Source organism: Epinephelus lanceolatus, chromosome 13 (assembly GCF_041903045.1).
Source record: "Epinephelus lanceolatus isolate andai-2023 chromosome 13, ASM4190304v1, whole genome shotgun sequence".
Lineage (NCBI taxonomy): Eukaryota > Metazoa > Chordata > Actinopteri > Perciformes > Serranidae > Epinephelus > Epinephelus lanceolatus.
Window position 1 is genome coordinate 37,760,281 of NC_135746.1, and position 20,589 is coordinate 37,780,869.

A 20,589-nucleotide genomic window follows, 5' to 3' on the forward strand; every position below is an offset into this window, starting at 1 on the left:
TTGTCAAAACAACCAAACCTATCTGTTTTTTTAGCAGCAAATGTTTTAAATAGTTCAGACAAAGTTAAGGATTTCTTCTCCCATGGATTGCGCCTGTAGGTGGGCTTCTCCGTCCTGCAGCGCAGTGGCGGAGCCCCTGTGGCCCTGGATCCCCCACTGTCCATCACACACCAGGCACTGCGGCCCCTGGAATCCCTGATGAAGTGTGTGGAGATGGGCTGGATGACCATACTGGTCGGCCCCACAGCTAGCGGAAAGACCAGCCTGGTGAGACTGCTGGCTCTGCTGACAGGACACCGGCTCAGGGTCATGGCCATGAACAGCGCCATGGACACCACCGAGCTGCTGGGAGGCTTCGAACAGGTAACCATTAACTCAGGGTTCTTATTTTGCCTCTTTCGTTGTTTGGAAACATCAGTCCACATCACTCTGCACTCTTTTCTTCATTCTAGGTTGACATCATGCGGCCATGGCAACAAGTCCTGGAGAGTGTGGACTACATAGTTGCCATGGTAATAAGGCGAGGCCTGATGTCGCTGGATGTCGGCATCCAGGACACAGAGTTCCTGTTGCAGACGTGGGGTCTGTTCTGCCACTGGCTGAAGGAGGAAGGACTGCAGAGAACTGGGGGGACCATCAACTCAGAGGCACTGAACAAGCTGGAGGTCATCATCCTCCTCCTGCAGAAACTCAACACCAAGCTCAAAGTGTTCACTGGTAATGGAGTGCTGCTTGATATAAAATGGATTTTTTTTTTTTCTTAAAAGAATGTAGAAGAATTCCCAGTGCTGTAACATGCTTATGTTTGTCCTGCAGACATGTCAAAACTGCAGATGGACTTCACGCTGCTGAAGGAGCGTCTTGCTCAGCTGGAGGACGGCTGGACTAACGGAGGCTTCGAGTGGTTGGACGGTATGCTGGTCCAGGCCCTGCAGGCTGGGGACTGGCTGCTCATGGACAACGTCAACTTCTGCAAGTGAGTGTTCTGTGTGTGTGTTTGCTTGGTGATCTATTTGTAAAATAACATTTTACACATGGGAAATGAAAATAATGGCCTCGCCACTGAGCTGGGTTTCACAGAGGAATCATTGTTTAAAAGGCTTCAGAGACCACACACATCATTAGAGCTGCAACGATTAGTCGATTAAACGATTAGTCAATTGATTGAAAATTAACTGGCAACTATTCTGATCATTGAAAGAATAATAGTAGTAATTTTTTAAGAAAAAAAGCCAAATATTGGCTGGTGTCAGAATTCTGTTTTTTTCTTTGTCTCACATGATAATGAACTGAGTAGCTTTGGATTTTTGCACAGTTGGTCAGATAAAACATAACATTTAAAGACATCATGTTGGGCTCTGGAAAATTACATTATTATTATTAGTAGTAGTTGTACATTAAACACTATTTCCTAACATTTTGTTGGTAAAACGATTAATTTAGAAAAAAAACAGGCAGATTAATCGATAATGGAAATAATTGAGGTTGCAGCCCTACACATCATAAAAGCTGAGGGCCAGAGTGTAGATATGTTTGGGAAAATGTCTGCTTTTGAGACTGGCTTTTACAAAGCAAAACAAAAGGCCATAGCTAGAAAACTAAGTTTGTTAAAAAGAAAGTAACAAAACTTGTGCATGTCTGAATTTAAGAATTTAATAAATTATAGTCCCAAAACTGTTTGAGATAGCATTTGAAATGAGAAGTGAGTATGTATGAGTTGTAGATGAAAAGTAATGTCTGGAAATCAACGAGTCTGAAAAAAATAAATAAATTCAAAATTCAAAATATTTGGCAAATTGCACTTATCATGTACTATGTGTTTAGTGCCTCTGTCCTGGATCGCCTCAACGCTCTGCTGGAGCCAGGTGGATCTCTCACCATCAATGAACGTGGCGTCATAGACGGAAAGACCCCCAAAATCAGCCCACATCCTAACTTCAGGTAGTATGCAGTATTGGAGTTTGTCTAGTTTTTGTTGACGTCATTAAAGAAGTCCACGCTCAGCTGATGTGTGGGGCTGTGCAGGTTGTTCCTGACCATGGACCCTGTACATGGGGAGCTCTCCAGAGCCATGAGGAACAGAGGGGTGGAGGTTTACATCCCAGGGGAACATGAGGGGGTCTGCTGGGACACACAGGACCTGAAGACCCTGCTTCACACTGCAGGGGTGACCGGGGACTGTGTGTGTGATCTGCTGATTGAAATACATAAAAGCATCAAATCTGCCATTTGGGGTAAGCACTGAAAAATGACAACAATGAGATATACTGCCAGCCAGTCAATCTATCTGTAGTGTAAAAAAATGGTCTTTTACCTTTCAGATTCACCTGCCTCGTCAGTGGCCTCTCTCCTCCATGCTGCCACCCTGCTGTCCTGCCAGCTGCAGCGAGGTGTTGATTTACCCAGCACCCTGCAACATGCCTGTGGAGAGGCCTACTCACTCTGCCAACGTACCAGTGCCAGCCAAAAGGTATTAATGCCCCCTTCTCATTCCCAAACTGTAATATTTCTCCTGTCTCACCTTCATTTCTTAATGGAGGGGCCTTTTTTTACACCTGCTCACACCATTTGACAGAGATTTACAGAGATTGTACATTTAAGGGTAAATTCAGTACTTTTTTAATGTGGACCCTGTTCCCCATGTTTTTGTGTCTAAATGAATAATGACAACAATTTGGTCTAGTGTTAAGCAACAGCACTGTAGCCGGCAGCTGTGAAAAAGGCTGTAATGTAACCACACCGGACATGTTTGCACCAGCACTGTATGTTTAAGTGCTGGTTTGCCACTGACAGGCTCAATCATACCACGCTACATTTAATAGTAATTTTATCATTGTAAAACACACTTCATTCAAAGTCAACAGAAACTAAATGAAACAAACAACAAAAAAAAGTCTTGGTTCATCCTCCCACTATTCAGTCAAATTCTGGTTTGGTTGAAATAAACCTCTAATTCACCCAGTTAGATGTGAAAATATGCTGGTCCTATACACACTAAAATTACTGTTACTGTCTGGTGGATTTGGTGATGGGGACTTCAGAGCTGTTTCCGTTTAAACTAAAGGGATCTTAATCTACAACAAATGCCTATCTCTGTAGGGATCCTTTCCCTAATATTACTAGACACTTAGAATGAATGTTTGAGCCTGTCAGTTGCAAAAACAAGCACTTTAAGTGGACATGATTTTCCAGTGCAAACGTCCCGATTGGTTACATTGCAGCCTGTTTAGTCACTGCAGCCCTCTCATTCAATACCAGACCAGTTTCAAAAATTGTTGTTGACATTTAGACACAAAATCATGGGGAAAAAGAGTCGATGTTGTAAAATACTTAAGATAACCTCTACATTCCTCCTCTATGCTGATGACACACAGTCGTATGTCCCTGTTACTCATGATGATAGCTTTAATGTAGCCCAGATGTTGTCACTGTCTTGAGTTATCTATCATTCAATGTAAAGGACAGTGTGCACAATCTATAGTGGGTTTTTAATCATGCCTTCTCCAGCTTAGGACTTAAGCCAAAAATAAATCATCTTTAACTGTCAGATTTACCATGCTTTCATCTTTTCTCCTTTAAATTATTTTCAGCTCACAGCCATGAATGAGTTGCTTGTATCCAGTTTATACAAAATGCTAACTCTAAACAAAGGCTATAAAAAAGGACAACACATAACCTCATACCCTTACTTCGATTCACTGGATCTGTGTGTGATGTAGAATAGATTTTAAGAATTTCTTATGCTGGGTTCACATTGCACGATATCAGCCCAATGATGGCCCAGTGCAGCGTTGTATGGTCCACATTAGTCCATTGTTATATCTCGTGTAGTGTGCCATAGTAGACAACAGCAGACGTCACAGCCGAAGTCTAGCATGTTTGATTTTCTTTTTGTCGTTCACAACGTTTCCCATCACAGCTGCCACTTTGACCAATAGAAACACAGAGCGATCTGCTGCCGTGGACAACTGTACCCCAGCTTTTTTGATATTTCTCCTAGGGATGTTACCTCACAGAGTAAAAAGGGAAAAGTGATAAATCCATGAAATCAAATGTTTCTGACCTCTCTTCCACCCTAAAGACAATTAGTGAGTACATTCGTGCTCCCCAGCGGATGAATAAACATTAGTGCATTGTTTTCCTTCCAGCAAGCCCAACAGGTGATAGAGCAGCACTTGGCCATTCTGGACACAGAGGACTGGGGCAATGGGCTGCTGTGTGCTGGAGTCTGGCCTGACGGCTTCCCCTCTGCCCTCCTCTCCACGGAGGATTCCTGCTTCTCCGCTGTCCTCCGAGATGGACAGGTCCTCTCATTTTGCCTGAACACTCTCAGCCTGCAAGGCAAACGGTAAGGATAATAACACAATCACAGGAGTCTGCAGCAAAAAAGTAAAATTTGTGAATGTTGATAAACATATCCTGGATGTACCCACCCTATATAGAAAAAGATTCAGTTGAAATACTGAAAGCACCTAAAGTGGCAGTTGAACCAGCATTACTGAAAAAAAGTTTAAATGACAGTTAAAATGGAACTCCTAACAGGTATTATTATAAGTCGTAAAGTTTGATACTTCAAGATATATTTACACAAATTGTTGTGTCCACAGGAGTCGTCCGCTGAGTTTGAGTGACCTGCAGAGGGCGTTGCAGAGCAGCACTGTCCATGAAGGCCTGGTGTTCTCTGGAGGAGTGGTGGATCTAGCGGATGGAGACGCTCTGAGGCTGATCCCCACAGCAGTCAGACTGGTAACAGAGAGAGCCTCTCATGGGGACTGGATTCTCCGCAGCAGCTGGCTCTCACACCTGGGGAAGAGCTACAAATATGCCCCTGGTTGGTGTACTCTACACACAGCACCCCAACATTTCAGACTTAGAAGTACAGTGTTTCCATACTCTTCCAAATGAAGTTATTCGTGTAGTATATTACCTTGACAAGAATTCAATGTACACATTTTTGTCAATATTCTATTTCTTTAGTCAGTATTGTCCAGTATTATCCAGTACTTTGGATCCTGAATCAGTGTGGTTCTTAACTCTTCCAGATCCAGCTCTGGTCCAAGTGGAAGCAGGAAACAGGGCTCTGAAGGCTGTGTTTGGTGGTAAACTCACTGCTAAGGGCAAGTCACTGGCAGAGCTGCTCCAGCCTCACAGCATAGGTAAACTCTTTGGTTGTCTTTGATTTTGGTAATAAAAACATAATAAAAATATCAATACATTCTGCCATCTTTTAGATATGCTCTTATTGTGAAATTCCCATGGCACATCTGATTCACCATTTCTGTCCAAGCACACCTCCTTCCTAAACATTAGAACAGTGCCAGCTGCTTAGCTGCAGGCAGACAATGGCAAGTAGCCAAGAAAAAGACAATAAGGATATTTACTGATATCATCTCATGTTAATTGCAGGCCCGTGAATGGATTCCAATTAAAATTGTATCATGCCAGACTTGCAATATCAGCAAATATCATTACATTGTCCAAAGAATCAATATAGTATTGCATCATGATGGGACTTGTGGTCAGAAATTTGAGATTAGAATTAGAATTCTAAGTTAATACAGTCATCAAGGTAAAGCATTGCTTAGTGCGAGTGAAGGTATTTCATGAATTGGCTCACACATGTGACTGATGTTGATATGATTCAATTCACAATGTGGAATTTATGGCTTAAAGAAGAAATTCAATGCAACTTAGGGCTTTGGAGAACAGTATGAAAACACCAAGTCTTTTCTAGCGCTGTGGGTTAGTGTTCATGTTGTGTTAGCCATGATGTGTTAGGGCATTATCATCACATCACATATGAAAGATATTCTGTGTCTTGTCAGCAGTAGCCATGATTTTTTCCACAATTCACAGTAAAGCTGATGATGATTTCAGTGCAGTGCATTCTCTGTCTTTCTATCAGACTTTTGACTTAATGTTACCACACACTGCTGCCACCTTCAGGGACTATTAACCACTGTCTGTTACAGATGAATACAGGATTCTGGTGGACATGCGATGGAACAAGCAGTACCTGGATATTTTAGCTAACAAGTGCAACTTTGAGGACGAGGAAAGATACATGGAGTTTCTGGAGGCGCTGAATGCAGTCGCCAACAGGTACAGTAGGAGATGGTTGGTCAACTTTATCCTTCTTCTCATGTGCAGTTTTGGCTGAGGCACATTGCCCATACACTGCTCAAAGAAAAAGTCTCTTTCTAAAATATGTACATATGAACGTATGTACAACAAATCAAGCGAAACACACAATAAAGTGCTAATAATTAGCATTGTAAATGTTCTGAAATGTCTGAAAATATTTAAAATTATGTTGACTTTTTTTCTGAAATGGTTGAAATAAAAAACTCTGATATTTGTTCTTTGTCCAAGCAAAGTGATTTGTCTGTGCATTTGTTAGGATTGTTCTGATGATGGACAGAGAGGAGAGGTCTGTCATCTGCACCTGTGCTATCAACCTGTCTACTCACAACTGTGCCCTGAAAATAGCCACGGCCTTCAGCAAAGGTACACACAGCACCCTCTGGATAATCAGTGAACTGATAGAAGCATTACTTGTGCAATATCACAATTCTTAATACCTGACACCCACCTGTAAAAAGAACTGAGTTACAGTCACAGAATCAAAATGTCTTCCTATTGAGCCACACAACATGCATCATGTTAATGTAACTCTGATGGACTTAATGCAGCATGTGTTTTCCTCCCCTCACAGGGACTGTGGATATTGGTCACCTGCCTCACCCGGTGCTTATGCACTTGCGGACCTTCTTTGAACTGTGGGACTCATTCACCCTGCAGGCTGTGCAGAGTGGACAGCCCTACATCTCAGACCACATCATGTTTGAGGTCAGAAATCACTTGCTTTATTACTGTGTCATTACCGTTTCATTTCTGTTCTGTTGCTAGGGTAACAGCTTTGGTCCTTGTTTACTTACTGTCAGCTAGCAAGGAAACTATAAAAGGTCTGGTTATAATTGCAGTCTGGTCAGCAAAAACATATTTAGAACCTGCCCGTTTGGTCATGTTCAGTGGCATGGAAAAGTTTGGGCATTGGTCACATTTTTGTTTACTGTGAATAGTTAAGGAGAAGATGAGCTGATCTACCTCTAAAAGGCATTAAATTAAAGATGAAACATGCTTTTCAACATTTTAAGCAAGATGGGTATTATTGTATTTTTGTTTTGTACAATGTTAGAGTGAAACAAAAGGAAATGAGCACCCTGCAAAAGTTTGGGCACCCCAAGACATTTGAGCTCTCTGACAACTTTTACCAGGGTCTCAGACCTTAAATAGGTTGTTAGGGCTCTGGCTTGTTCAGCCATTGTTAGGAAAGGTTGGGTATTGCAAATTTCAAAGCTTTATAAATATTCAGACTCCTAAAACCTTCGCCAGCAGCTGCCTTTAACATTCTATTCAGTTCAAACTTTACCTTGCTCTGGTCTCCTTACTCATGTCTTTCTGCCTTGTTTAGATCCTACAGCTGCTGCAGTGGCTTGACCGTTTCTGGGATGTCTGCAGCACACTGCCAGCAGACTCTCAGGGCATCTCTGTGCTGTCTCTGCACTGGCAGTGGGTGCAGAAACACCTCATCCTCCGACTGCCCCAACTGCTGCTGGGAGACACTGACGCCACATTAGAGTAAACAATGCATTACACTACATAATATGACATTTTATTGTAAATGTTTTATTTATTTTCCCTCGCATCATTACATAGATAGAATGACTGGTGATTGCCCAGATTAATAAGTCATTTAAGTCTAAAAATAATAAGCCAACATCAACTCACAGCAACCCCGTTCTCCTGGGTGAAAGTCCTGTGTTTGACCCCTTCATCCACCCTACCTCCCTACATGCATGCTACATACTTTGTTGCTCTTTATACTAAATCACTGACTTTCTGGCAGAAAGCCCTGAAGGCAAACTTCTCCCATGTGCGATCAAAGACAGTTTTAATAAAGACTTTTGACTCTTACAAACATCACAAGCTTAGAGAGTTTTTTCTTGAAAATGTATGACTTTATAATCTCAAAAGACTATTTGAGTTTTTTTTCTCCTAAATTTCAGACTTAAATCTCAGAAAGTTTTTTCTCGCAAAATATTATTTTTTTGTACCTACAATGGCCCGAACACACTGTCGTAGTTACAGTTGTGTTACAGGATTTGATTTATTTTTCCCCAGTGTCCACAGTTAATATATTTCCACTTACTAACACTTATGACTATGCTATATTTCAGAGGTTACCAGGAACTCCAGGCAGTTTCAGCAGCCATCCAGACTGTTCTATCCACCCCGGTGTCTGTGGCCACAGCTCTGAAAGGCATCCAGAAAACCCTGGGGAAAGCGCTACCATTCAAGGTGAGGAGACGCTTCATCAGCTCTACTTTACTGTCAGATCTAGGCTTTGCAGATATTTACTATTCATCAGTAGTTATTTTTATAATTACTGTCTTTCCTATGTTTTTTCTTGTCTAATATGGCTGTCCAACCAAATAAAAAAAAGTATTTGAAAGCCAGTTTAGTATGTTTGACAGTTTATCTGAGGATTATCTGAATTACCTCACAAACCATATCCATCTTCCTTTCTAGTTGGAGTCAGTGGCTGAGTGTGCATCTCGGCTCAGGCTCCTGAGTAAAGCCCTGGATGTAAGCGACCTGAGGCTGGATGGCACCACAGGTCCTTTGAGGCAGGAGCTGGTCCGACTTCAGGGTGCTGGGCTCGGGCTGGACATCAAAGAGAGTCTGCTGGAAGCCTGGGGCCTCGTTCTGCTGGCAAACAACCAGCTGGATCCACAGAAGTCTGGTGAGATTGTGTTACAAAATGACCTTTTACCTGTATACCTGTATTTCCGTGGTGGCCACAGGGCCTCAGAATGGTGATGCTGATCAGTGGCTTGGTTGGCAAATCTTTGTTTCTCCTGAGTCCAGAACAACATATCTCAACTGTTTCTGATAGAGACTTCTAATCATGTGTTTTAATCATTTATTAAAACTCCAGTGTGATATAAATGGATCAATATGTGAATGTCATGCTATATTTTCCCATCAGGAGTGTTGGAGAGGTTGGTGTCGAGTGTGGAGCAGCAGCAGCGTCAGATGAGCTCCAGAGGGCTGCTGGAGGTTTGCTCCCTGTCTGAGGATGAGGAGCCAGGAGACAGAGTCCACCTGGCCAGAGAGGAGCTGCAGCAGCTCAGCCGCAGGGCTCAGCTCTGGCCCCTGATGGAGGAACTGGCTGTACTCAACCAGCTGCGACTCAGCACTGACCTGCTGCACCTGGCTCTCTCTCCTGGGTAAAACTCTTATTTCCTCCTCAGCAAAGCAAAAGTACTTGTGGAAACTTATCTTAAAACAATTGATGGACTGTGTAGTGAACCCTTCCTGTTGATTTTCAGTGACCAGGAGGCTGAGGACAGCTTACGTAGAGAACTCTCCAGACATCTGCGCTACTGCCTCCAGTCCACACCGATGAATGTCAGTCAGCTGCAGCCGCTGTGGTTCCTGCTCAGCAGTGACAGGGTCAGTGCAATAAGGTTTCAGTAACAATATAAAAGTCCCCTCCATTGAAAAAACTGTTTTGCTTATTGTTACTTTCCTTGGATGTTTGACCTTTACTGTGCAGAGTGGTGTGTGTGCAGAGTTTGTGGTCCAGTATGTACGTTACACAAGTGTGAAACCTGAAGCCTCAAGGTTTCAAACACTGAGAAGAGACTTTTCACTGAAGTAGGACACATACTGTGTCCAGCAGTTAAACTTTGAAAATGCATTATTTGCATAGAGATTTTGGATAGTTCAGTTTTTAATTAGTGTTAAAAAAAAAACCCACCATCTTACAGTGAGTGACTAAAAACACATTGTCTTTAGATATGAGAGGATGTCGGACTTTACTATTTTAAAAGTCTTTTCAAAGTCTTCTGGTGTGGTTGGCATTAGAATCTAACCTTGTGATTACAGCTTCCCTGGTTTGTATCCTCCTGTCTCCCTTTTGATTTCCTGACAACTCTACACTGTGTACTATCTGATAAATTGCCTGGGAAAAAATGCTAAAAAAAAAGAAAAACAATTCCTCACAGCTACAAGCAAAGAATTTTGTTCATGATTCTCCATGACTCTTCTCCAGCCGGCTGAGGAGCTTCAGTTTGTGTGGTGTGAGCTCCTATCAGAGGCTCTGGCTGCCCTGTGGACCAGCAGTGTGACCTCAGACCCTGACCTCTGGCTCAGATGGGACCCACTGAATCCCAAGCCCCAGGCAGCTCCAAAGCCGCATCATGGAGCAGACACCATGGTACTGACCTTTAACATGTCTCAGTGATGTCATTGTTTCTAATCAGTCTTCTTTGAGTGATTTCCTGCTGGTTTAATACATGTTTGTTGTTTTAGGGACCAGCCTTGCTGAGCAAAGCAGTGTGGTCATGTTGCATGCTGGGAGTGCTCTGCAGCAGTGAGACTGGAGGTCGATGGGAACCATCGGGGGCGGCCCTCCTTTCCCTCTCCCATGTCACCCTGGGGGAGTGGAAGGAGAGGATCCAGCAGCTGCAGGATGTGACTGCAGTGTTGTGGGACAACATGGCCATCCCTGCACTGGCTGAGTTCAGGTAGATTAAGACATTAAAGATGTTCTTCACTAGGGATGGGAATCGAGAACCGGCTCCTGTTAAGAACCGGTTCCAACTGGTTCAATTCATCAACATCATTAGCCTTTATGCTTAATGATTCCCTTATCGATTCTTTTCATTACGCTGAATCTTTACGTTGATGACACACGTCACACTCGTCAGTCAGCAGTACGTTCAACAACAAAGAAGACGTAATGGTGGAGAGACAGAAGTGGTCGAAAGCTTGGCTTCACTTCACCAAAAAGGCTCATGACATTCCCTCATCACAACAGCATGACATGCAATTTATGCAGCACCGTAATTACATGCAAGGGCGGAAACACCACCAATGCTACAGTGATTTGTTTTCCACTACAGAGCTCTACTGTGCGAGCATTTTAACGTTACTCGCATTTGCGACTAAAAATAGCTTTGTGCGAGCAAAATAAATCCTTCAGCACGCTGTGCGAGTACAGATTTCAACCAGCAGCAGAAACGAAAGGTGAATCCTGCTGGTTGTGGGTTGAACGGGGGTCACAGACACAGACACGGACAGGAATATGTATTCCTGTCAAATACGGCGGCCATAGTGCTCCGCGGCGCAAGATAACGGCTTACCGGCGACAGAGAAGCCTGGGTCCAGGTCCAATAATTTCCTCCTCTTGGTGTCATGACTGCCCAAAAGTACCTGGACAGCCGAGCCGTGGCGGCACACAGGTATGTGACATGTCAGAGGAGAAGCGAGCCGTTCACATTTCCACAAACCTCACCGCACTTAAGGGACTGTTCTTAACTTGTCAGGGGAGGAGGGTGGCTAATCGATTTTTATTTTATTTATTTATTTGATGCTGTTTTTGAAGTATGAATAAGTCAATAAGTAATTTATTCTATTGAAATATCATTTATTCATTATAGAAAATTGATTTATCTTTTTATAAATGACAAAAGGCACATCTGCCTAATTTTTGCTGTGGTATCGTGATACTACTCAGAACCGTGATACTTTCACTGGTATCGTACCGTGGGTCCGAATTTTGGTACTGTGACAACACTAACAGATTCTGTAACATTATTTGATGTAGATGAAAACAAATGCTGTACAAATATTCTTTCATTTGTTCCATTTTAGATGATAGCAGTGGACCAAATGCATATTTTGTTTACTTACTTAGCACTTATCTCTTGTTTAGAATAGAAACTCAATAAAATTTATGTTGCTGATACCAAAAACCTGTAAGGTCTACTTATTCTACACAGAAAATTCACAGGAGGAATCGATAAGGGAACCGATAAAGAATTGGATCGATAAGCAGAATCGATAATGGCATTGATATCAATAAAATCCTGTCAACTCCCATCCCTATTCTTCACAAGCATTTATCATTTTTGGATTTACTAATCACCCCACACCTCCTCAGGGGCACAGACTTCAGGCTCCAGGGAGCGGTCCTGCGTCGCCAGCTCCAGAGCATGGCTGACCTGCTGCCTCCCAGCTTGCAGGAGGGTTACATGGAGAGCTGTGAAAGCCTGGTGGAGGACGCTGACCCACTGATAGCTTCCCAGGAGATCCAGACTGTCTTCAGGGACTTCCTGCCTCCCAATCTGCTCCCTGACGGCCTGGTGGAGGCCTCTATCACCTGCCTGCAGCAGTATGTCCAAAGCAAAGTCCAAGGCTCCAACCTGCTGGCCCGCTCCGGAGTGTTCTGGGTCAACATGGGCCTGTTGCAGATCAAAGTGTGGACACCACAGACCATCTTTGACCCAGCTGTAAAGAGGGCCTACAAACTCAACTATGCACAGCAGGAAGTCAGTAACTGTTTGTTTTTGGTTTTTAATGTTGAGACATTAAAATATATATACATTTAAAAAATCTGGACACCAGAGGCTATTAATTAATCCAAGGCACATAGTTCATTTCATATAGTCTGAAAAACAATATTAATCTATTGCCTTTGATTACCCTCTTCTTTTGTATAAATGCACCCAGCAGAAACTGTCTTCAGACACTGTGAACTCCAGTACTAAATATTTCTTTAGAATTTTATGTGATACATGGAGGAAGATGATCACTAGAAGGTGGTTAAAGCCAGAAATACTTATGCCTGATGATGGGATTGGCTTGTCCTTCTGTGTCTGTTGCAGCTGGCTCTGCTGCAGGAGGAGTGGAAAGCACGTAGCCTATCATCTCAGCTGATGACCGGAGCAGAGCTGGAGGAGAGCAGCACCACCGATGGCTTCCAGCATCCTCGAATCAGGTCAGAAGCAGCTGCAAGGTCGCATTGTGGGGTTTTTTTGAGAACTTTTGACAGAATATAACTCAAAAATGACCATAGTTTAAATGTTAATATGACCAATTTTTAACGGAGGATGGGCCCAATGAGAGCACCCACTGCCAACACACCACCAACCAACACATACACCCATGTACACCTCCCATAGAACATTGTTGCTCGACATAACTGTCGTCATGTCTCCTCTAGAATATTTTTTTTTTACAGAAGTTGCTTGGTCTGGGGGTGTGTTTTCGGCAGCATAGACACTACTGAATGATCACATCTTTGGCCCCAATCATAGCTTTGAAATAGAAGTAGATAGAAGTAGTAGTAATACTGACAGATCCATGGCACTGTCCATGGTGCTGAAGTAGCAGACAGATAGTTCATTGTATTTTTCTCACCCTTATGACAGTTTCATCTTGGATCTTTAATATTCTCTAAACTATATACTGTATACCAAATATACCTTGGTCTTTACTATATTTAAGCCTACATACTCTATAGAGTAGTGTCCCCTTCACAATCAAAGCGACAAGTTGCAATGTTCAGTTGTGGAAGAGACAAAACATATACACTACTGCATGATCATAGAAATATGTTAGGAACTCTCTGTGATCCTCTTGCTCATCCACAACTGAACATTGCTACTTGTCACTTTGATCATGAAGGGGATACTGCTCTATTGGTGTACCATCCGCTAAATGGCGATGGAGATGTTTTGGTGCCACTTTTGGAGAGCTGTCATGTCGTTCATTGTTATCCATAGTCATTGGTCTAACATAGATGGTGAACAGGACAAATGTTAGGACTGTGCTGTTAGCTAGCTTACCTGAAAACACCAGTAGGTAAACACTGAGCACCAGTGTGAGCACTAGCTACCTAGCTGCAGCTAACTTTTATCAGCTAACTTTGTAAGCATTATTAGCTTGAAGGCTAAAATGCTTTGGCTCTAGTCACAGGTGTTTAGCTTCAGCAATCTTTTGATGATTAACACTAGTTTTATGAAGAACAGTAACTGAGCTCTCTTCTTTGTGTGACTAATGTAAAAATGAGCACCAAAATTGACAGTCCTCTTTCTATACCAAAATGTCTTTTGAAGTTTAACTAAAGCTAAAGTTAAGCCAGTCTTTACAGCCACTATGGAGAGGGGGAATGATTACAGTGACCCACAATTCTTTCAGTGTATGTATTGCATGTAAGTAATGTATTAAGACAGACCTCTGAAACATCCTTTAACCACTTGTATGTGACTTGTTGTAGGTACCTGTGGATCCGTATGCAGCAGGTGAAGGAGCAGATAGCTGAGCTCTCCAGGAAGCAGGCCTGTCGCCCTCATGAACCGCAGTATGGTCGCCTCTTCCAGGAGCTGCAGCACTACCTCTGCAGCATCGGCCAGGCGTCCGCTGTGGAAGACCTGCTGTCCCACCTGCTGAAAGCCCTGCAGAGCTCCTCCTCCTCCAAGTCGAGGTCAGCGATCCAGGGCCTGCTGAGGGAGGAGGCTGTGTGGCAGAACTCCCAGCAGCGCTTCTGCCAGAGACTGCTGGAGGATTACCCCCTGTACCCTGATGTGGTTGGGCCGGTGCGGTCTGGTATTCTCCAGCTCCGGCACGGCATGAGGCTGGTGGCCTCCCAGTTGGCCGCCTCACTCACACCTGCACCAGGTCTGCCTAAGCTGGTGTCCTGCCTGTTGGCCTTCCCCTCCTTGTCCCCCAGCCTTCCATCCTACCTGGCTCGGGCAGACTTCCTCTGCTCCAAAACGTGCATGGACATTCTGCGCTGCCTGGTGAAGCTCCTGCCTCAGCAGCAGGACACAGAGCACGTGGTCCCCCAGTCCTCCACGCTGCTCCTGAACGCTCTGCTGTATGTACAGTGCCACACTCTGTCCATAGGAGAGTTCAGCCATGAGGCACGCAGCCTCTTCAGACACATCTGTCAGGTCAGAGCTTTAGTTCACACCAAGACCTGTTGATTTATGGGTTAATATTTGACTTTATTCAACAAGAATTATTGTCTAACTTTCAAATTAAAATCGCTGTGCTCCTCAGGCTCTGGTGAACGAGTGGGATGAACAGGAGCGACGAAGGAGAGAGCAAGAGCAGATGGAGGCCAGTCTTTACCGCAACCGCAGTCGACTACACGGCTCAGGAATGACTGAGGATGAGCAGGAGGAGAGGGACTTCAGACGCCAGTTCCCTCAGTTCAACAAGGTATTCACATGGACTCTGTTTGTCCTGATGATAGACATGGTATCTCAAGTAGGCAGCCACTCCTCAGATGTGAAATTTCAACAAACTGGCTGAGTTGCAGTGCAAAAATAATATTTAACATTCAACATATAAAGCCTAATTTCCATGAAACACTTTAAGTACAGCATCTGTTGAACCCATAGAGCAGTGCAAAAATAATATTTAACATTCAGTATATAAAGCCTAATTTCCATGAAACACTTCAAGTACAGTATCTGTTGAACCCATAGAGCCTGTACGAAACCCATACAGTCATGTGCATAAACTCTAGATCTGTTTGTATTTTGAGTCCTTGTTAAGTGAGAGTGTCTATTCCCCCCTGACAAATCGAAGGACTTCAGTGTCTCTCGCTCCACCTTATAGTATCGGACCAGTGTGCTATGTACCTTAACAGAGGGGTAACTAAAAATGGGATGGAATGGAGCAGGTCTTTAAGTAACATCCACAACTTTTGACCATGGAAATGAAAAAATAACTGTTCTAATGTGTAATGAACAGAACTGTACTTGACTGCTTGGTGGAAACAAGGCTATGAAGTATCTCTGTCCATACTTCTTTAGGACTTTGCAGACATCACATCCCAGCCAAGTCTTGAGGGTCCAGCAGACTCTGGAGTCAAGGAGGAGGAAGAGAAAGCCCAGGAGGAGTCCAGTGAAAGCAGCTTCTTGTCTCCAGCTGCCATGAACACAGTGGTTCAGGTTCATCAGCGCCTCTGTCTGGGCTACACCCAATCACTTTGGTACCAGAGCACAGTCCCAGCCAACCACAGCAGAGAACACATCAGAGCTCTAGTCTCCTCCTATCAGATTGCTTCCCCTGTGATGTCACGCTTCTATCATCTGATTGGTCAGTGTCCTCGTTTATTGTCACTCATACATGTAATTTTATCATTTTCTAACAGCAAAGCAGAAATGTACTCTTGTGAAATAAGTATTGCTTTCTCACTGAAAGTGCATGATGTGTTTCCCCCTCAGATGCTGAACTAGACCAGCAGCTCACAGGCAGTGAACTGCTGCTTTCTGCCCTCCTCCAGAACACGGTGCAGGGCTCAGGGGGTCCTGATGGTCTATCTGTCACCTCAGAAGGACCCTATGACTTCTACCAGCAGCCCAACATGAGCGAGGCCCGCCTCTGTCTTCCTGTCCTGGAGCAGCTGAGTGTGGCAGTGAAGCAAAGACTACAGGACTGGCCAGAGCACCCAGCTCTTGTACAGGTCAGTTATCTTTTTACATTAAGGCCCGCCATTTGCTAGCATGTAAAGATTCAGTGTTTTGATGCAAGGAATGTAACAGGAAGCAAGGTCTGATATTTGATATTTAAGGTGAGGTCATGGTATGCCAAGGTACCTCTACCTTTTAATATCTCTGATTGTATGAGGCCACAATTGCTTTATAGCAGTATTGGATTTATAAGATTTCTGCATCAGTGTGATTCAATTCACTGGAGTATCCAAAACAGGCATTTTTTTCCTGGTTATTTGACTTTTTTTTAAATTTTTCAGAAAATGTATTTTATCATGACAGAAATCAAGTCCTGACATAAAATTACATATACCATCATAAGAGCTTTACATTTGTATGATTACATAAAAAATGCTTAAAATGGACGAGGAATCTTGGGACTGGTGCCCCATACATTACACATTAAGTTGATAGTTTACATTCATTTTAGCCACTATAGGAGAAGAAGAAGAAGAAGAAGAAGAAGAAGAAGATATACTTCATTAATCCCAGGGGGAATTGTTTTTTTTTTTTTTAGTCTGTTCTCATATACACACATGCCCAAAATAAACACACATGCACAAACAGGACCTATACATGCATTAAATGGAGAGATGTCAGTGTGAGGGGGCTGCCTTTGACAGGCGCCCCAAGCAGTTGGGGGTTTAGTGCTTTGCTCAAGGGCACCTCCACACTGCCCAGGAGGCAAACCGGCATGTCTCCAGCTACCAGTCCACACTCCATACTTTATCTATATGGGGACTTGATCCTCTGGTTCCCAAGCCAAGTCCCTATGGAGTGAGCTACATCCGCCCAGTCGTTCACTACTGGCTTGATTTGGCAATAACTCTCCAATCCTGAATGAGTGTAGTTACAGCATTTTTATATATTTTTGCACAATTAAATTGAATGTAAATCCAATTCTATCTTCTTTTTTAGCTCTGTTTTATTATCGACAAGCTCCTGAGGGAATTATCTGTCTCTTTAGCTGCTAATTGCTCCACTCTGTTCACAAGCTGGTCTCTAACTGCCTCTGACTGCTGTTTGATGTTGGGCAGGGTGTGTATATTTTTTTTTGGGGGGGGGTGTTACATGTATTCCCAGACTGGAAATGGGGTGAGGGATTTGACATGTATCATAAATAAGGTTTATGAGGGTGGTTGTGTGGCATGCGTGCCAACCGCTGAGTTAGCAAGGCACTCCACGTCAGAGCCTGATGTTTTCACTGAAACCGCTGCCTGCTACTGCTGGAAACACTGGAAGGGCTGGATGATAATTCTCTGGGTGTTCATCATTAGAAGCCAAAAAATGAGAGGCCTAAGAAATGTTTTAATTTGCATTAGTCTCTAATTGGAGACATTTGTTAGCAGTTTGCTGTAATTAATCAGGACTGGTACTAATAGAGCTCTACTTACTTTTCTTTCTTTTTTTAAGACATCTGCATCTACAGAAAGCACAACAAGTGGTGATTAAAATGAAAAAGTATTAATATCTGCCAAAAGTGATCATGAATGTTTTAGTTCCTAGATATGAAAATGTAAAAAACTGTGGTATCTTGCACCATAAATATAAATTAATTTACTGAAAATTATTATTAATTGAGAAGCTCAAAATATAAATCATTTACCATAACCCACAATGTCCACCCAGAATTGTCAAATTATACCAAATTAGAGAAGTAGTTAAAAAAAATCCATGTAATTGCTTAAACAAAAGTGACTAGTAAGTGCTGGTTCTGTGGCCTGTAGACAATGTAGGTAATCTGCTCTGATATACCTGTTGCTGTAGTACAGACTCTTCATATGAGTTGTAAAAGTTTAATCTTGGTTGCTATAACATGTTCTCCTGTCTGTGTGCTTTGTTTTCCAGTTGACTGTGGTGGTGGAGAGGATCATGGCTTTCAGCCTGGCCAGTCCGCTGGCCAAGTTCCTCAACGGTCTGGAGATCCTACTCAGCAAAGCACAGGCGAGTTCTACAATATGGTGACACATTTAATCAACTAGAAAATGAATTAGTGAAATTGTCAATAGCCACCATCATTTATCAGGTAAAAATACCATAAATCGGCACATTATACTTTGGCAAATATTAGTGTGTTGCACAGAGGTGAGCTCTGTTTTATTTGTGTTGTTCACCTCTGTTCTCTGTTGCTCTCATCAGGACTGGGAGAACAACGCCAGCCGCTCAGTCTCTCTGCGGAACGAACTGGAACCAGTCACCCAGCTCATTATCCAGTGGCGCAAACTGGAGCTCAAGTAAGTCACAGAGGGCTTAAATCATCTTATGTCACATTTTAATTGTTTTTAGATAGTAGATAAAGGAGATTAAAACTGGAACCGGAGTCCTCAACCAATGTGTTCTGTCCTGTCACTCTTGTGTGGTACATGCAGTTGCTGGTCAAGCAGTCTGGACAACGCAATGAAGCGGCACACTGAGAAATCAACCAAACACTGGTTCTCTATCTACCAGCTAGTGGAGAGATATCTGGAGGAACAGAGGACAGATGCTAATGCAGGTACATACACACTGGTTCTGAGCGTGTTTTGATTCTGGTAATACCAGCTGATGGTACAAATGTGTAAAATTATAGTTGTTTTTGAGAGAATTAATTAACTAATCATTATTGTTATAACTGGTTGAGTGATAACTCCCTCTGCAATGTGCCTTTTTGGGGGAAGTTAAAAAAGAATTATGAAATTAAATCTGACTTAAAAAGAAGCTCAGCACTTTTTACTTGCTTATCAATCTCTGCATGCCTCTATAAATGGAAACAAATAGTAATGATGAATGAAATCCATCCACCAGAAGAAGCTCACTGCTACAACAGAATGAATGAATCATGAAACTATATCAAAAAAGGGCACAGGCAGGGTGAAACAAGCGCATAACAGGAAAAAATGAATACACCATACAAATGCCATGACTGCTAAGACTGTTTTTCTATCTGTTATCATCCTCTCCAGGTGAAGAAGTGGAGTGCCTCTCCCTGTCCTCAGTGTCATCCACCCTCCAGGCCTTCATTGAGGGCTCCACCCTTGGAGAGTTCCACACCCGCCTGGCCATGCTGCTAAGCTTCCACTGCCACCTCCTGCTGGTCCCCAGCCAGCCTGGACAAGGTCAGACATCACTTCTCGATACAAGGCATACAGGGCTATCTGAATACATTACCCACATGCCCAGTGTATTCAAGAGTTACTATCTCTGCCAGTTGTAAGCCTAGAGGGGATTATGCGATCTGTTGGGTGTGTGTGTGTGCATGTGTGTATTTGTCTGTCTGCAGCTGATGTCACAAACTACTGGACCAATCAGCCTAATATTTTGTGTGCACATCTATGACCGTATGCTCAAGGATCTCTCATGGTTGCAGTGATTCACAGTTGTTGAAAACCTGTTTTATTGACTGTTTTATACCGTCATTGACTGCTGACTTCTCACACATCTTAACCGACCAGTGGGGGCCACAAGTCTTCAACAAATGCCAGTCACATAGCAAAAGGCATTTCCGAGAATCAGCTTGGCTAAAAAGAAAAAGCCTTACCGCCTGCTGCAGCTCTTGTTATCTTTGTCGTGGCCCAAAAACTGACATCCATAGAAAAGTTTGATCTCATTTTGAATCGGAACATCTGCAGATTAATGGTGAATGTTGTTATTATCTTTGCCACCATCTTGTCTGTAAGGGAGCCCGGAGGGACAACTGAATGAGATTCAACTCCTCTTTGTTCTACTATTGTCATGCATACAAGCTGGACACACAGCCTGCACTGTACTCCCTGTTCACTATTCAGATGCCAGACCTGGCGATGATCTGCACTCTACTGAGTACACTTTTTTAGTTCTTCACTGCAGTCATCCCTCTTCTCCATGCTGGCTTAGAAGTAATCCTTGTTTAACCTGAAGACACTGTAAACGATGGGGGCACAAAATCCCAAATCCTCATTCTGTGGCACTCTTGTATATCACCTACGTACGATAAGATCACACTTAATTTATCCGGAGGGGAATTGTTGTGGAGCAGTTGCAGTACAAATAAGGAGAAGTGCAAATATTAAAAGGTCTAAGAAAACAGTGGGATGCATTACACTATAAGCAACTGGTAAAAAGATCCAACAGTGAGGGTCAGTGGTGAAGCGCCCCATGGGAACAAGTGCAAAACATTCTTCTGACCAGACCTTGAAAGGAGTTTTTTCAATATATGAATACTTTTGCATAGTATGTGACTATTTCTTAGAAACTGTATTATTATACATTAACT

General features: G+C 43.1%; 1 protein-coding gene across 1 annotated transcript in view; it reads left to right on the plus strand.

Annotated features, from left to right (window-relative positions):
• The window catches only part of mdn1 (midasin AAA ATPase 1), an 80,156-nt gene that overhangs the window by 42,172 nt on the left and 17,395 nt on the right, over nt 1-20,589 (plus strand). The window contains exons 42-70 of the mRNA XM_033647974.2: nt 100-363; nt 453-717; nt 817-976; nt 1,825-1,941; nt 2,026-2,234; nt 2,322-2,470; nt 4,149-4,348; nt 4,608-4,831; nt 5,043-5,156; nt 5,973-6,102; nt 6,401-6,507; nt 6,716-6,849; nt 7,475-7,641; nt 8,241-8,361; nt 8,593-8,806; nt 9,053-9,293; nt 9,396-9,519; nt 10,121-10,285; nt 10,381-10,595; nt 12,014-12,401; nt 12,738-12,850; nt 14,132-14,807; nt 14,917-15,078; nt 15,678-15,963; nt 16,092-16,330; nt 18,207-18,302; nt 18,498-18,592; nt 18,728-18,852; nt 19,301-19,453. Coding sequence (XP_033503865.2) covers nt 100-363; nt 453-717; nt 817-976; nt 1,825-1,941; nt 2,026-2,234; nt 2,322-2,470; nt 4,149-4,348; nt 4,608-4,831; nt 5,043-5,156; nt 5,973-6,102; nt 6,401-6,507; nt 6,716-6,849; nt 7,475-7,641; nt 8,241-8,361; nt 8,593-8,806; nt 9,053-9,293; nt 9,396-9,519; nt 10,121-10,285; nt 10,381-10,595; nt 12,014-12,401; nt 12,738-12,850; nt 14,132-14,807; nt 14,917-15,078; nt 15,678-15,963; nt 16,092-16,330; nt 18,207-18,302; nt 18,498-18,592; nt 18,728-18,852; nt 19,301-19,453 — 5,653 coding nt within the window. The remainder of the gene's footprint in view (nt 1-99; nt 364-452; nt 718-816; nt 977-1,824; nt 1,942-2,025; nt 2,235-2,321; nt 2,471-4,148; nt 4,349-4,607; nt 4,832-5,042; nt 5,157-5,972; nt 6,103-6,400; nt 6,508-6,715; nt 6,850-7,474; nt 7,642-8,240; nt 8,362-8,592; nt 8,807-9,052; nt 9,294-9,395; nt 9,520-10,120; nt 10,286-10,380; nt 10,596-12,013; nt 12,402-12,737; nt 12,851-14,131; nt 14,808-14,916; nt 15,079-15,677; nt 15,964-16,091; nt 16,331-18,206; nt 18,303-18,497; nt 18,593-18,727; nt 18,853-19,300; nt 19,454-20,589) is intronic.